This window comes from Betta splendens, chromosome 17, assembly GCF_900634795.4.
Source record: "Betta splendens chromosome 17, fBetSpl5.4, whole genome shotgun sequence".
Classification (NCBI taxonomy): Eukaryota; Metazoa; Chordata; class Actinopteri; order Anabantiformes; family Osphronemidae; genus Betta; species Betta splendens.
Genome location: NC_040897.2, coordinates 16,021,948 through 16,039,062, shown reverse-complemented (window position 1 = coordinate 16,039,062; position 17,115 = coordinate 16,021,948). Strand labels below are relative to the sequence as shown.

Genomic DNA, 17,115 nt, shown 5'->3' with positions numbered 1-17,115 from the left:
TGTGGTCATCAAGCATTAACCACAACAAACAGGCAGAGAAGTCGAACACAAACCTTCAAGGTAGTAACTGCACAAGAACATTTGAACAAACAGGGTTTCAAATGTTTATTCAATAAATAATTTCAGAAATACAGAATTGTAAATGTGAATGCGATGCAGCAATTTAAAAAGGCACTTAAAATCAATGGTGAAAAGGTGGAAGCCAGTAAAACTCTACAACGCTCATCGTTAAAACTAAATGCATCATCAAGATTCCCACTTGCTTCTATAAAACCCATTTTGATCAAAGCACCAAAAAACGTCGCTGGAAAAACTGGGAGCATTTCCCCAGGTTCTATTCAATCTAAGATAAGGCATTTAAAATATGAGTCTGTTTAATTAGTAAACAAGGCAAGTTTGCATGTATTTGGCTTTGCTGTGGAGAATTAAAGGACCTGAGTTGGCTTTAAAATGAAGCGAGGAACACGTGGAGCCAAACAGCAGCACGCTGATGTCAGACCGACGGACAAAAACCTCTTTACTAGATGAAGATGCTTTTCATTTGATTGTTCAGACAAATTATTTATGGAAAACATTAAACACAAACAAACATACTAACACCTTCAGTCCTCTTCTGTGAATACATATATGGCTTTACAAACAACCCAAACATACTGTACACGATTCACTGCTGCCAAAAACGACCAGCCGCTGCTGCATCTGAAGAGTTAAGTCCAGAGGCCTTTAATACGGAGTGACACCTACTGAGCGATGAATACACGCAATAAGCCGTTATGTCCAGCAGCCTGAGAGGCCGCCACCCACCCAACACTGTATGCACATGGTTATATGGAAAGAAACCCTTCATTAGTTGCCAATTCTCATCACCCCCGAACCCATAAAACACTGATGGCTTGACCGTTCCAATAAAACAAAGGCACAGGTAGGTTCTCGCTGCTTCCTGTGGCGGAAATTTAAAAAAAAAAAAAACAACAACACATTATCAAGTTCTGCAGAGGAAACAAAACATGAACCTCCACATCGACAGACTGTACACATTTCAGATAAAACAAATTAATGCAACAAACAGGAACAGTGGCAAAATGCATCGCTATCATTGGGTGTCTACAACAAAACAAACAGTGAGTGTTAAAAAACCCGCCCCCCTCAGCTCGTCGTCTGTTCCATACAGTGTTGTCACAGTGCAGGCAAAGCTCCATCATTTGCCCTCGTACTTTGGATTGATGACGGTTGTTACAGCACTTTTGTAGATTGGATTCTCGCCCTGAAACAGAAGAACGGCGAGTGAGTGAAACCAATGACAGTATGTGAAACCTTCCAACAGTGTCTCTCACAAATGAGGTTTTCATGTGAAGTAACTGCAAAACTCATTATTGTCCGACTATGGTGATGATGGACTGGATCACAAGGATGGATCCACCACATTTATCATTAGAAATGGAGATGGTTGGGATGTGCACCATGATGTACACGGCCGTCACACCACTGTCCAGAGGCCAAATCCAGATGTTCCTTTAAATCACTCGACCGGTGCACGCACACGGGTTTATCAGTGTTGGTAGCGGTTTAAGCTGCAGCTAATGTTTTGATGTTGAGTCATTGTTACACTCATTAGGGATAATTACCAACATGCCATCAAAAGAAACTTAATCCTGCAATTTCCATTCTTCATTAAATAAAACAAAAGTAATAGTGTTTGCACTTTGCTGTATGAAAACTAAATTTCTAGGAGACTGAGTTAAACCTTCACGTGGTTCATTCTTCTGGTGTGAAAAAATCAACGCCAGGCTGAGATTAGGTAGAACAGACAAAAAGGTGGAGGCAGCAAAGTGTGAGGAACGTGGTGAAAGGCAGCAGTCGACCAACAGTCACACGAGAGCTCGGCTCGTTAGAATCCTTCACTACGACAGTGTGCTGTGTTTAACTGATCTTACGTCTTAGTGCACAACTCAGCTAGTTAAAATGTAAAGCATTAATAAACAGGTGCACGGAGTTCTACAAGTAGACTAGTGGAACCACATCATAGAAATACTCTTCAATATATGGCCATTCACTTTATATGAACCATCTAAACTGGCTAAAACTGAATTTCTAGAACATCGAGAAAAATTAAAAAAATAAATAAAATTAACTTCAAAACTATTCTGAGCATTCATTGTTATGTGAGAAGCAAAAACTCAACACTGCCGCCCCTGGTAACACATGCTAATTTCACAACATGCAGTCAGCAAACACTTCACTTCATAACACCTGGATGTTAAATCCAACAAAGTGCAGAACTGAACTCTGCAAAGCAAAGCTCATGCAGGTGATACCAACTTTGGCCTAAAGAGCAGCAGCTTTATTCCCATAGCTGGGATTCTGGAACTGGTTAATGGGACTCTTGTAAATGGGGTTCCCTTGCTGATACAGAGAGAAAAAGGACGGAAACAAAAGGAAGAAGGAAAGAAACATGAAGAGAACAAGCAGAAAACATAGATCCAAAACCATGAAGGAAGGTGATCTGTACAAAAAGTAAAATAACCCATTATTGACACGTAGCAGCTTCGCTCAACGGCATTAACTCAATGCTTTTTCTGCTTGTATTTAATTTTGTGCGGAGGAATGTTTGTTTTTAATTATCTCTAAAAAGGACAGGAAGTGTTTTAACCAGCAGGAACGCTGCCCGTTATTACAGCTTCCTTCCATCACTGCTGCTTTAACGCGAGCGAGCAGCCGGCGGCACGGATCCTCCTCTGTCTCTACTTCATGGCCTTCTAGGGTCGTGCAGTTGGACCATGTGAACGGTGAGAGGCAGCACTGCCAGCTGAGACTGAACCTCAAGAACCAGAGGGTGATCAAGGACAAAGACTCATGTTCTCCATGGAAATCTGTTCATCAATTTTTGACACCAGATTCACAATATGATGAAGTTTCATCTCAAATTTCAAGATGACCTCCTTCAGTTTCTAACGCTAAACCCAGCTGTCTAGTCAACTCTTCAGGGAACCTGTACATGAAGTTGCTGTAACATTGTGACTCACTGTGTCCCACTTGGCGTTCAGCTTCTCCTTCTCAAACTTTGCGAACTCTCTGCGGTCGTGGATGATCATGAGCAGCTTCCAGATGAGCAGCAGCGCGAGGCCGATCAGCACGATGCCGGCCACCACGCCTGCCACGATGGGGATGATGTCAGGTCCTGCAGGGCAGTCTGCAACGCCACAAAGCAGAGAGCAAATGAAACCCAACAACTGCTGAAAGGCTGGTTCTTGACTGGAACTGCAACATCTCTTAATGCTATGAATGGAAAAGGTAAAAGCCCAAACTGTGTGGAATTAGAATGGGATACAATGACAAGAACGCAAAGGAGCCTGTATGTGAAACCTTCTAATACGAGCTTTGCCCCAGTCAAATATTGCAGACGGCCACTGACACTCGCTGACAGGTTGAGTGTTTGTCTGTTCAGTCTCACCCAGGGTATCCACCACGTAGACCTCCTTGGTGTCGTTCCTGACAGCGTAGGTGTAGTAGAACCAGCAGTCGTTGGCGTCTCGCTCTTTGCAGTGGGTCAGGGGGAAGCTCTGGTCTGTGGGCTGGGGCAGCTTCTTCACTTTGAGTAGGTTGAAGTAGCTGCACTCCTGTTCGCACGTATTCTTCTTCTCACCGGCCTCGAAAGCTCTGCACTGCACACATTCTCTGTGGAAACACAGTTGTCCAATCCAGCATTCACAGGGAAACACACTCAGCAGCTCCAGTATCCCATGAAGACAATCCAGTGGCTCAGTCTGAAACAAAGGTCAACATTCCCGTCAAACAGCAGGAACCTACTTGTGCTCCGTGCAGACTCCAGGGCAGGTGGGACAGATCTCACACGTGGGACCCTGGAACTTGGCGTTTGTGCATTTGCAGCTGCCGCACTCGCAGGTCCCGCGCCCGTTGCAGATCTGGCCGTTCTTGGCCAGACAGGAGGTGGTGTCCAGAGAGCAGTCGCAGGCGTTGCCTGTGTAGTTGGTGTCGCAGATGCACTTCCTGCATTCACAGCGCCCATTACCTGGTGGAGCAGAGGTAACAGCAGCGTCACCACAGGCTTCACTATGTGGCGCCAGCTGCCTCCAGTTCCTCAGTCCTCACCTCCACAGAGCTTGTTGTTGGAGCGGTCGCAGTTGAAGTTGTCACACTCGCAGTACTTGCCGCTGTAGATCTCTGCAGGGTTCTCCCTCTTCTTGCACTCGCAGGTGCCGCACACGCAGTCGCCGTTGTTGCTACAGATGTCAGTGCCGTTGTCTTTTCTGCAGTTTGCGTCCAGATCCTCCGTCCGGACTTCGTCTTTGCTGCACTCACAAACACGTCCAATCCGTCCCTCGTTACACCTGTCACAGAAGGCTGAACATTAACCACTGCACTCGTAACGCGTCCTCAAAGGAGAACCCCAGACTCTGCACAGTCACTGTTGTCCAGCAGAGATAACCGATAAAAGGAGCTACACATTCAAGGATGAACCAGCTCTGATGTTCTAAAACTCACTTGCACGCTCCACACTCGAAGGTGCCGTGGCCGTTGTGGCACGTCAGGCTGTTGGGTTCTCCTTTAGCAGCGCAGTCACAGTCACAGATGAATTTTAGAACCAACTCCACCTCCTCCGTGAAACCCAGAGGTTTGATCTTAATGACCTCAGGTTTGCCGTGTGACGGACACTTCTTGGATTCAATGGAAATATTGAAATGTACCTAAAACACAAGAAGGTAAGTAGAGTTTAGTTTAGTCACGGTATTTACCAATTTTATCAGCAAATTTGAAATGTAGCAAAAGGCTGTTATACATAAAGAACTGAGGCTCTATTTGAAAAACTTATACTGAAACATTAGCCCTCTATGGATTTGATGACACAGGACCCTCCCTACCTCGTCTCCGATGGAGATGTTGGAGCACTTCCTGCCATTCTCTCCTGTTCCCACCACATTGTTCTTACAGATGGATTTGTAGGTGATAGAAACTCCCTCTGGCAGTCTGCCGTTCTCCAGAATGACCTCAGAGGACAAAGACTGTCCAGAAGAGACACACATAAGCACATAATAGGTTGGAAAAACAGATCTACAACCCTATATTGAAGACTGTGGAGCTCGACTCACATTATAAGCATCAATAATAAGTTTGATGACGTTGCTGGAGTTGGCAGACAGAGTACCCACTGCAGATTTAGGGATGAGATTCTTTAATTCCTGCAAGACACAAAGAGCTTAAATAAGGATGTAATCAACACATTTGATATAATCGCGCTTGTAGTTAATAGTTCACCTTGTAAACAGGCTGAAACTCCCCAGTCACTGCAAAGATGGTCTGGATGTTGTGGTCGCTCAGTTTCTGAACCAGGTGGGCGATGGAGGGGTAGTCCTAGTCACACAGTCAACAACACAAGAGTCAGGAGCAGGACAGTGCAACGACAGACGCTGCAGCGTGTGATGAATGATCAGCTACATACATAGTAGTGGCTCATGGTATAAATGTTGTTCTCCAGATGACACTGTCCATCGTTGGGCAGGACGATGCCTCCCAGTTTGCCGTCTCCTGCAAAGTGGAAGCCAGCATCGGTGGAGAACACCAGCAGACGGGTCACGTTCCTCCAGCCGATTTGCTCCTGGGAAACCAAAACAAAATGAATTTACTCAAGTGCATCTTGGCTCATGAGGCACAGCTTTAGCTCAGAATGCTCCGCCCATCGTACCTCACAGACCGCCACCTGCATGATGGCATCGAAGCCCCCCTCTGGAGAGTCCAGGTTCCCAGAGATCTGCTGCTGGCTGACCAGCCGGTTGAACTCTTCGCCGTTGCTGGTCAGTTTCAGGACGTTCTTGTAGCTGAAGGGGCTGGTACAGTTCTGGTTCCCTGTGCAGGGGTTGATGAGCCTGGCTGGCGTGGTGCTGATGTAGGGCATCACCGTCTTCTCCACAAAGGAACCAAATCCTAAAATGGCAAAAAGAACAATGAATGGTTTTATCATCATTAATGTGTCTGCTGGCTCTGAAGCAACGCTTACTTACCAATCCTAAAATCAGAGGTGATCGCCTGCATTTCCCTCATAAGATCAGTGCCAAGGTTCTTCACATTTTCCAGATCGTCCTCCATGGAGAAGGACAGGTCCATCAGGTAATACAGGTCAATGGGGTAGTCCTCAGCTCGCTTGAATTTCAGCGTGAACGTCTGTGGCTCGCCTACAGGACAGAAAGCACGCTTCCTTACAGTATGTCTTTAGTTTAAGCCAACTTAACCTCCAGTTGTAACACGGTTACTTCTAGACTGTAACTAGGCTTCTTCTCTGTTCTGGTAAAGAACCGCCGTATTTACCAGATCTGAGTGTCAGTGAGAGCTTCTGGGGCTGGATCTGGGTGATCTGCTCAGGCTTCAGGTTACTCTCTTTGTTGCGGTTGGTGACGGGTTTGTTCTTGTTGATGGTGACGTTTCCGCGTGGATTCTCAATCTTGGCCTCACTGCATTTTCTCTTCTTCAGCGACTCCAGATCGTCACAACGAGCTGACTTTGATTCACCCACAGAGAGGAAGTTCTGCAAATAAGCGTTTTTCATGAGGATTACTTTACACCCAGGTCCCTTTGGTCTAAAAGGAAACGCTCCAGAATTAGAGGATCCTCTGTGTATTTTTCAATGCAATTAAGTAATTGAAAGCAGTTGACAATAAAGAACAGCATTATTGTTGACATCATGAGTGTAACTGATTTAACTCACTTCATCCGTGCACCACCCACATGTCTCAGAGACCTGGATGCATTCTCCACATGACTGAGCGTTTGCTTTGATGCATATGCTTCCCTCTGAAAGACACAAAACAAAGCAAGATTAGAAAACGTGAATTCTACCAGGTCACAATAAAAGAGCATGGTTGCTTTAGGAGCCTGAGTGATGCTGCGAAAAGCTCCAGACTGGTTACCAGAACAGAAGAATAAAGCCCAGAACAGAGGAAGGTCTGTCTGAGACAATAGAAACAAACAACAGAGGCCAAAAACCAGAATCAACCCTGAGCAGACTGGTGGCGTCGGAGCTCTTACCTTGTTGTGCGGAGCTGGCACCAAGGGTCGCTGATACTATGGCTACTAGGAGGAACCACAGATCCATCTGTAAGAAAAACACTAACTTTAAGCTGGAGACAAAAAGCTTCAGCACAAAATGCTCAGATCAGGAAATCAGTCAGTGTTTGGGGCTTGAGAGGCTCCGTGATGGTTCGGTGCGTTAGTGCCCATCAGTCGCTGGTAGGCAGCCGTCACGTGCTCCGATGAGACAGCAGAAAACAGTGTTTGAGAGAGGAACAATCTTAATCAAGCATTTTGTGCTGCTGTTGCAAAAACACAGAGCTACTTCAGAGATCAGGATAAGCTTTATTTGAACAGGACACGCAAGGAGTTGGATTCAGTCATCTATTCGTACTCGAGACATTCACACGGAGGCAGCAGCGTCCGGTGAGGGATCTCACTAGTCTCTTTCATTAGACAGTATAGTTTAGTTAACGTCTCTACATGAGGATCCACTGAGCCATCCTGGTTCTGCTACATGCAGCCACTGCACTGGAGTCACCAGCTTTAATACGAGGCTACAAAGACTCCAGCGTGACACCAAAGCTCAGGAATAAACAGTCCTGGCGTTCTCCTCAGAGGTGGAGGGTTCACAGCAGAGGCAGAGCTCAGTAGGTGTGTTCTAGCGTGTGTTCTAGCGTGTGTGCCCATATTAGGACATGTTATTTCGTGCCTCACACGGATCCCACTCCCAGCTCCAGCCTCTGCCCAGTTCTGAAACCCAGACAAGCGTTCTGCACATTCGATCCAAGAGACACATCAGCCGAGCGGCCGTCAGTTAGCAGCCATTTCCTGCTGGATGATTACGAGTGGCGCTGCCTCCTTCGCTCCGTTATGGACACGTTTAACGTCCACCGAAGCAACACACAGTTTGCAGCAACGTTTGGTTTTCTGCTCCTGCGTTACTTCCAGTAGTTTCCCTTCACACCATGTCTGCCATAGAAGCTGAATGCATTGTGCTGCCTTGTACGCATGAAGTGACTCTTATCTAAATGACACAGCCTTTAAAAGCACCACACATGAAGTGAAACCTGAATGCGTTTCCTGCAGGCAGCGGTGGTGGAGCTGTGGGCAGAGGTGAGAAAGTACAGATGAAGGCAGATAAGAAGGAGCAGAAGAGGCCGGGTCTGGCAGAGCCAACCACCGCCTATTACAACGGAAAGCCACCATCTGCAGGCGGGTCCTGCTCCATGCAGGCTCCTCCTGCATTCCTCAATACCAGCTTTGTTTACCGCTCTGGGGCCGCAAATTGCAGAGGCGACAGATTGAGAGACTGTGGGGTCTCTGACGTTTGTGTGCCACATAACGGCGTTGGGTGGAGCCCCCGCTCCGGCTGATCCCGGACAACGATAACGACTTTGCTTCCCTTCAGGAAGCCTGCAGCACAGGCCCGTTCCCTGCTGCAGCACAGGCCCGTTCCCTGCTGCAGCACAGGCCCATTATTCCCCGCTGCAGCACAGGCCCATTATTCCCCGCTGCAGCACAGGCCCATTATTCCCCGCTGCAGCACAGGCCCGTTCCCCGCTGCAGCACAGGCCCATTATTCCCCGCTGCAGCACAGGCCCGTTCCCCGCTGCAGCACAGGCCCGTTCCCCGCTGCAGCACAGGCCCGTTCCCCGCTGCAGCACAGGCCCGTTCCCTGCAGCACAGGCCCGTTCCCTGCAGCACAGGCCCGTTCCCTGCAGCACAGGCCCGTTCCCTGCAGCACAGGCCCGTTCCCTGCAGCACAGGCCCATTATTCCCCGCTGCAGCACAGGCCCGTTCCCCGCTGCAGCACAGGCCCGTTCCCTGCAGCACAGGCCCGTTCCCTGCAGCACAGGCCCGTTCCCTGCAGCACAGGCCCGTTCCCTGCAGCACAGGCCCGTTCCCTGCAGCACAGGCCCGTTCTTCCCTGCTGCAGCGGGGAACGGGCCCATTAAAGCAAGCGTTAATGATTATGTGTCTGCTGGAGGGGCAACGTTTTACTGCTTTAACATGAAAGTCAGCACTGCTTCACCCGCCAGCATCGCCGCTGATAAGAGCAGTGAGAGCAGGTTCAGGCCAGCAAAGGCTGAGGCTCAGCCCACAACACAGCGGCAGAGCATGAAACAAAGCACAAGCTGTGTCCATCGATGCCACGAACTACAGAAACACGTCCTGGTTTCAACGCCATCCAAACCCCACGTTCAAGAATCTGCAACAAGGAAAATACTTGGTATACACTCCCGTTGAAACGTTTGGGGTCACTTGATGAATATACGATTCAGAAATACGCTGTTTCCATCACTAATGTGGTAAATGACTATTCTAGCTGTAAATGTCTGATTTTTGCTGCAATATTTACTTAGGTGTGTAGAGGCCCATTACCTGCAACTGTCACTGCAGTGTAGTAATGGTCCAATGTGTCTGCTCATTGCGTCAGAGGCCCAGATTACCAGATGACCTCAACAAATTAACATCCAGATGCCAAAGACCTGCAATGCTGGGATCGCTGCAAGTGGAGGATCCTTTGACGAGAGTTTGTGAATTAAAAAAATGTATTGTTTCAAATACAAATCATTATTTTTAACCTTTTCAATGGAACTATATTTTCCATTCATTGTACAACTCCATCCATCCATCCATTTTCTTAACCGCTTACTCCCTAGTGCGGGGTCACGGGGGTGCTGGAGCCTATCCCAGCTGGCTACGGGCGAGAGGCAGGGTACACCCTGGACAGGTCGCCAGTCCATCGCAGGGCAACACATAGACAGACAACCATTCACTCACACACTCACACCTACGGGCAATGGAGAGAAGCCAATCAACCTAATGCACGTCTTTGGACTGTGGGAGGAAGCCGGAGAACCCGGAGAGAACCCACGCAGACACGGGGAGAACGTGCAAACTCCACACAGAAAGGCACCAGAAGCCGGGAATCGAACCCAGAACCTTCTTGCTGTGAGGCAACAGTGCTACCCACCGCACCACCGTGCCGCCATCGTACAACTCATGCTGGTAAATTAAAGTGTGACTTAATGGAAAACACAAAATTGTCTGGGTGACCCCAAACTTTTGCACTGAAGTTGCTTCATCACTTGAACGATCTGACTATTCTCCTCGTCATGCAGAAACTGCGGCCTATGAATAGTAGCGGTGACACACAGAAGCTAATATTTAGAGTGAGGCTAAACAGTGGCTCGCTGGCTTTGTATGGTCACACTGGAGCAGACGGAGACACAGGCGTCACATTCCCATTTATACCTGAACCTGTTCAGCCACTGTTGCTTCTACCGATTAGTCAAAGAGATGACGCCAGCACAGACGTGGAAACTGCTCCCATCAACAGCGTGAACGAGGTCTGACAGGAGACACCTCCAGACACCAAGACTGAAGCATAGTTCAATGGACAGGAGGTAGATGGAACTCCAGTTCAGGGTTTGATTGGAGATAAAAGCCGATACTAGCGAAAGGAGAGCGGCTGGGCTCAATGTCTGCCTTGACATCCAAACAGGAAATGAAGTCAGACGGTTAGCAAACAATTATGATTTTTAGCCAGCGCAGCTGGATGATGGCTATAAACAGTGGGGCAGGCGTGGAAGAACAACATGGAAAAACCTCGTAGAGACAAGAGAAACTGGAGAGGTCTCAAAACCTAAGAGGGAAATTTGAGTTTGGGGAACAGAATCAGCAGATCTCCATCTACACAAGCAAATGCATTCAATAATCAGGAAAGCAGGTTTAGGGGGTTAATAGACCACAGCAACATTTACAAAGGGATTATAAGATCAAGGAATAATACACGACAAACAAAATATTACATAAAAGAAAATGGCAGAAGGAATTCAATATCCCAATACGAGATCCAGACTGGAAAAATGTGGGCGACCAATCAAGCTGCATGCTCACGGTGCAGAGGGAAATCCTGCAAATGCTTGGCACGATTTTTTATTACTCCAAGGATGGTCAGCGCATCTCTTAAGAATGTCCACCATGTGTCCTGGAAGTGGCCCAGAACACTTTTGGGGGGAAATTGAGAAAATAAGAGGTCACAATGTTTCAGGCAATTTGATAACATTCTATGTCTTCATCTTTGAAAAAGGAAGAATGGGAAGATGAATACCTAACAAACACGAATGAACAAAAAAAGAGAGTGACTTCAACACTCAAACTGACTGATATGATTAGCAGTTATCATGTGCGATGACCCAGATACTGCTTTATGTTGGTACAAAATATAAAGTGACAAAAACAAGCCAGGTTTTAGCTGCTAGGAATGATCAGAGTGAAGCACGGCCCAATCCCAACATGTTCAAGTCTGCCTCAACAGCAACACGTCATAATGCTGACGCGCTTTGTGCGACACAACTGGAGCCTGACAACAACACAACTCAAACGCTTCCAAACCAAAAACGAGCGCGATGCAGGAGTTTGTTTTCTGCTCCAGGTCAGAAGTGCGACGCTCTGATTCAAATGCAGCCTTCACCAACACCCGGGCAGCGTCAGGGCTGAGCTTCTGAGCAGCGGCCTCTGGCCTGATGCAGCTTTTAGCTAATCGGCTTCAAGAAGCAGGAGATGAACGCGGTCCAAGACGCCGCAGACGTGTCACCACTCTTTGTTCTTCTTCCTGCGTCCACGGTGACACAGAGTCTTATCAACGATCACCAACAGAGGCTGGACTCACTTCCTCTGACTGGGACACTCAGACTTTGTGACATTGTGTAAACAAGGTTTGATTTTATGAGGCTGAAACAGCAACGACCTCATCTGGGAGAGGCAGAACATGAAGTACTGCTCCGTGGCGACAGGGAGCTGGATGTTTGGTCTGGAGTCACAGAAGCAGGTCACAAATAGAAATCATCACAACATGGAGGTTCTCCCACATCAAATGCACAATGTCATCTGGTTTGGCAATTTCCTGTGCTGCACACTGGTACAAAACACAATGACCGACGCAATCGAGCAGCTACGACAACCTCAAGAAGTCATCGTAGACAGACAACGCCAGCAGGTCTGAGCTGGAGGTAAACCACCAACAGCTGATGGGAGCTTCCACCGGTCCAGTTCCTCCTTCACTGCGAGCGGAGGTTAACCACACAGCGATGGTACTTAACCTTCGGTGAAAGGAGAAGTTCTCATGCTGCTTATATCGAGCAGACGTCAACCACGGTGCAGCACAGTGGATCCAGGACTGATCCCTCACTGTATGTATTTTGAGAACAGCTACACAAAAAGGCCTTTAAATCACAATAGGCTGCTCCATTACACCAGACTCAACCACAGACACCAGAATGTTCTGACTTCTGAGGCTGGCTCTGCAAAACGCTCACATCCAAAGGATCTTCAGTTCATAGAAAAGCAGCAAACATCAACTGGGACGCAGGAAAAGTAGGATCCAGTTCTAACGAACCTCAGACGCTGCTGCTATGAGCAAACGATGAGCGCTGCAGTAAAAAAGGCAAGCAGGCACAACTGGGAGTGACTGGCCGGCCGTCCGGGGGTCCACAGCCCCAGCCCCCCGCTGGGATGTGACTCAAAGTCACAGCATGACTCTGCCTCCACTTCCCTGATTGCACCACGCCCAGCGCCGCTGCCTCAGCGCCAGCTGAACGCTCCCATGCAGACAGCAGGCGCGGGCACGAGGCTCCACCAGTGTGAGCTGGTGATCAGAGGGAACCTCCCCCACACACAGATGAGAGAACACATTCCACATGGAACAGGCTCCACGCCATGTCGTGGAAAGTCTCCCAGACTCAGCTATGTCCGGCTTCCTCTCTTCCAGCTCCAGTGACACAGACTCACGGATTGTCTTTCCTCCGTCACGTCTTAAAGAGACACTGGAGCTTCCTGTCGACTCGCTTGTGACTCGTCTGCTCAATAAAGTCAATTATTTTAGATAAAAATAAAAGGTTCGCTCATTCAAACGTTAAGTACTGGACTGTAAGACTGAGCTAATAATTCCAATCTGTGAGTTTAAAGCATCCGCTGAACCGTTTCCAGGTGTGCAGCTCCACCATTAGACTGGATTCTCTGCAGGGGGTCCAACAGGTCCCACTCTGAGCAACACCGGAGGCACCGTCACCAGTGACTCACATCTGACAAGGTGGCGAAAACGAGCCGGTTCTGACTCAGCCCGAGTGTCCAGACACTCCCAGTTCCAGCAGACGCTGCTCACTGGGCTTCAACTGGTCCAACAGTGTAGGGAACAGGAAGTCAGGGTCTGGGGGCTCGGGGGGGTGGGGGGGGGGGGGGTATGAGGTCTACAGGAACAGGGCCGGTGTTTGTCATGTGATCCCGCTGAATGACACCCGCTTCACACCTCCACAGCCCTGTTGCTATGTGATTACGGGCCAGCGCAGGCTAGTAATTACCCCCGGGCTCTAAATAAGGCACACGACAAGTTTAAATCTGCTCAGCCCGAGAAACGCGTCCTCAGGCTGCGTTTCCTGTAAGTCCACAGACAAGATCGATCCTGCAGCGCCGCTGCCGAGTCAACGGTCCCGGACCTGGATCCAGATGTGGATCTGTGCTGGTTAACCAACCGGACCCGCATTAAGCTGGTTAGGCCTCCAACCGCTGTAGGTACCGACCACAGCCGAGCCCAAAGCATCTGATCCTCCTGGTTCTGGTTCTGTTTCACAGAACGTTCCCTTCAAACAGACAAATGCTGAAAGCATCTGCCGAGGCCGCAGGTCGGACAGAAGCCGTGCACATCCGGTCCAATGGCACCATTACACACAACCACAGGCTTTTCACATATTTCATCTTTGGAGGAAGATCTTAAACCTTTTAATCTGAAGCTAAAATCCGCTTTTTCTTTTTTTCCAGGTAGAAGTGAGACACTAAGTCACTGCAGAGACCAGTTCCATTGCAAAGCGTGAGGCTTTAAACGTCCAGAGGACAAAGAAACCCAGCAGGCGTTTCCACGTCAGGAACCAACAGCTGAGCTCGACAATTAACGGAAAACACAGTCAAGTCACAGACCGACACTTTTAAACGATTAATCGATCAAGTAACAGCTTTAACGTTACGGGGAAAACAGATACGGCACCAAATAGTAGCAGCGGAGACCGGGGTCTGCGTTCGGACGGTTCGGACCGTTCGGACGGTTCGGACCGTTCGGACGGTTCGGACCGTTCGGACCGTTCGGACGGTCACAGCCGAAGCTGGAGCTCGGGCGAAGCTCGGCGGATTCTTCGGGGGAATACGTGACACTGAGGCGGATCGGCTCCGGCTCGGACCCGCACACAAAGCGGCTCCGGCCTCTCCGCGGGCCAGCGTCGAGGCGGATCCACGGGTTCGAGTCGGGCCGCGCCGTGTTTGTGCGTGGACGCGTGGACGCGGTTCGAGCCGCTAGCGGCTAAGCGCCGCCGATTCTTCATCCACACCCAAAGTTTGCCCGGAGACAAACATCGCCCTGTCTCTGTCCTTAACTGTGATTTCAGTCGTTAAAGCGGCGAAACCGGACAAATTCCGCTGGAAGTAGCCGCACGTACCTTTTTCTGGCGGTTTGGCGACGTTTTCTTACACTCACACTAACATTTGTTGGTCCCAACGTCCTTCTGCAACAGAAATAAAACGGCTACTGGTCGAGCGCTAGCGAAAACTGTTAGAAGGTGCGCTTGGTGGTCACACCGCTGCGACGACGCGTCAAGGACACAGGGCGGAGAACGCAGGTGGGGCTTCGTGGTGTAACGTTTATCGTCACAGGCTCAGGAACACATGAGACGAGGGTAAACGAGTCCCCGCCTCCTCCGGACCCGGTGCAGCCGCTTACCTGCGGTTTTATGACCCAATTCTGCCTGCGTCTCAAACCCCGCTACACAGGAAGCACGGCGGCATGTGTGGGACGGGCGAACAAGCGCGCCGCGGGGCAGTGAACTTGTCCTCACCTCGGATGTGGGGAAAAGACGCAGTTCACGCGCACATATGCACACGATATGCAAAAGTTGCAGAGGACGTGAAGGCAAGAGGTAAACACGTGTTCAGGTAAATATGCGACGACATAAACTGGTCTAAGACACAGGTGTGCAGCTTTGCCAAGACTCTGGTTTGAGCTCCAATATTCTCCACTTTGGGGTCTGGGGACCCGGTCTGGGGACCCGGTCTGGGGACCCGGTCTGAGGACCCGGTCTGGGGACCCAGTCCCGTCTGGGACCGGTCCTGGAACCCCCGTTTGTCCTGCAGCCAGCCACAGTGCAGAGGTGAAGATGTTCTAGCATCAGAGGACGAGGCTCGAGTCAGTTGCATGGAGGAAAAGCGACACTGGTCCAAGTGAGGGAAAAACAACGCTTTGCTCCTGAGGGGTCATGGGAATTTGACCATCAACCCACACGTTTCTAATTCTGGAGGCCTCGTCCCTATGAGTGACCAGTCTGTGTATAACTGGACGCAGTGATGAGAGGTGGGCGGGACCTTAACAGGAAGTCAAACATTCCCAGGTTCTTCACAAAGATCACGAGGCCCAGAGATGAAGCACGACGATAGATCCCAGACGGGCTGCACTTCATAGTGAACGCACACAGTACCGTCACACAAACACACACACGCTGCCTGACGCCTGCACAGAGCGTCTGTGGCCTAAATGTGGAAGCGGCGCCACATTTGGCCCTGGAGCTGAGTGGACTGACAGGAGAATGTAACAGCTGAAGCAGCCGAAGCAGCCGAAGCAGCTGAAGCAGGAAGTCACCGTCATCATGTCCAGTAACAGGCTCACGTAAATTCATACACGGAACAAATGAACACATGAATCAGTTCTTCTCACACTTAACACGTATTGGTAGCTTTTATTTTGGGCCTCAGTGATACAGTGTAATGATAGTTTCTATGTTTGTTCAGTTGAACCTACATCATCACATGAGATGAAATATATTAGTCTAGTACTAGTTTAATATTCAATTATAGTTATTATAATTGATAATAAGAGTAGCAAAACCTCTATTACTTCAAGTACATTTTGTTTTGTCAATAAGTAAGAAGTGAAAATGTGAAGCTGTCTCTTAATGTATTTTTTATATGATCTGTGGATGAAACTATCGGTGCTTCTTGACTAAAACTATTCAGATGTGGAACCAGGCGTCAGGACAGAACTAAAACAAGTACAGTCACAGCTTTAGTGTGACGTGAAGGTGGCATCTGGTGCTGAAGCCATCAGGGTGTGAGGAAGCAGCACGGTTACACAAACCTCAAACCAAAGCCACACACAAGGTCACAGCAGCGTCATGTGGACGCGTTGGTGTAAAGGCTCTGCTGCCACCTGGTGGCCACGGCGCGACACAGCAGCCGTTTAACTCCTTATGGTGGAGACCGACGTGGAGCAGAAAGTCAGACACAGGATTCAGTCCATCCGTGTGTCTGCTACTTAAAATGACAAACCTAAACTTCAAATCTTGACTCTGTAACAGACTGAGTAATACTGGCCGTACTGAGTGGGTGACGCGAGGATCCAGAGAAGCAGAGTCTGTGACAGAATGAACTACTCACCAAGCTGAAAACGCTGTAAACCACGCGTTTCACTGTAGTCAATAAAACCCCAGATGTTCACTAGCCAAAGCCAGATGTTGAGAGTCTGTTGACGTAGGAACGAGCCACTGGAGGCGTTTTTATTTAAAACATTTATTTGATCCAATTCTTTGGAATGTAATAGTCAATGACGAGTCTGAGACAACAGAGACGATGAGTCCGGAGCTGAGTCAAAGTACAAACAATACTTTTAGTCACTTAAGGCCTCACTGCTTTTCCATTTTTTTACTTTCCTTTCTTCTTTTTTCTGGACTGAGAGCAAAAATACAGAAGCAGTATTGAAAATAAAACTTTTTTCTTTTCATACAAAGAAAATAAAAAACCCAAACAATGGCACGTAAATCAGTGACAGTACAAAAACACAAGGTGATATTACCGTATACCAAGTAAATAAAGTTGTTACGTTTCAAAGAGACGCATATAAGCTTTTTCAAGAATGAAAAACATCTCTGTATATTGTACATTTCAGAATTCTACCCTTTTCATCTGAAACCGTGTTGTAACAAAGCAACAATAACAGCGTCCTCCGTCCTTCTGTCCTTCCATAAATCAACATCATAAACAGATTTTTTAAAT

General features: G+C 48.5%; 2 protein-coding genes across 8 annotated transcripts in view; both read right to left on the bottom strand.

The window, feature by feature from the left end:
- Positions 1-90: 90 nt before the first annotated feature.
- LOC114844163 (integrin beta-1-like) lies at positions 91-14,675 on the bottom strand. Of its 2 annotated transcripts, XM_055503754.1 has the most exons (17): positions 14,514-14,675; positions 7,039-7,105; positions 6,719-6,804; positions 6,322-6,538; positions 6,018-6,188; positions 5,702-5,940; positions 5,459-5,614; positions 5,275-5,370; positions 5,109-5,198; positions 4,881-5,021; positions 4,504-4,706; positions 4,111-4,349; positions 3,808-4,030; positions 3,452-3,675; positions 3,024-3,190; positions 2,320-2,403; positions 91-1,264 (listed from the first exon to the last, which is right to left on the bottom strand). In XM_055503754.1, exons 2-16 carry the CDS (start codon positions 7,103-7,105, stop codon positions 2,326-2,328), a joined length of 2,397 nt encoding a protein of 798 aa, XP_055359729.1. In that variant the 5' UTR covers positions 14,514-14,675; the 3' UTR covers positions 91-1,264; positions 2,320-2,325. The 2 variants fall into 2 exon arrangements, with proteins under 2 accessions (XP_055359729.1, XP_028987123.1); XM_029131290.3 differs by lacking the exon at positions 2,320-2,403.
- A 1,941-nt stretch (positions 14,676-16,616) lies between these two features.
- Positions 16,617-17,115, bottom strand: part of LOC114844153 (neuropilin-1a-like) — a 75,657-nt gene continuing 75,158 nt past the window's right edge. For all 6 annotated transcript variants that reach the window (XM_055503746.1, XM_041068132.2, XM_055503747.1 and 3 more), the window contains one exon: positions 16,617-17,115. This exon is cut by the window's right edge. The gene's annotated coding sequence lies outside the window, so the exon portion shown is untranslated.

Excerpts from the sequence above, each read along its gene's own strand:
- LOC114844163 (XM_055503754.1), bottom strand. The coding sequence starts at position 7,105 with ATGGATCTGTGGTTCCTCCTAGTAGCCATAGTATCAGCGACCCTTGGT. Across the intron at positions 6,539-6,718 it reads GTGGGTGGTGCACGGATGAA|AACTTCCTCTCTGTGGGTGA; the intron begins GTGAGTTAAATC and ends GCTTATTTGCAG. Across the intron at positions 5,941-6,017 it reads CACCTCTGATTTTAGGATTG|GATTTGGTTCCTTTGTGGAG; the intron begins GTAAGTAAGCGT and ends TTGCCATTTTAG.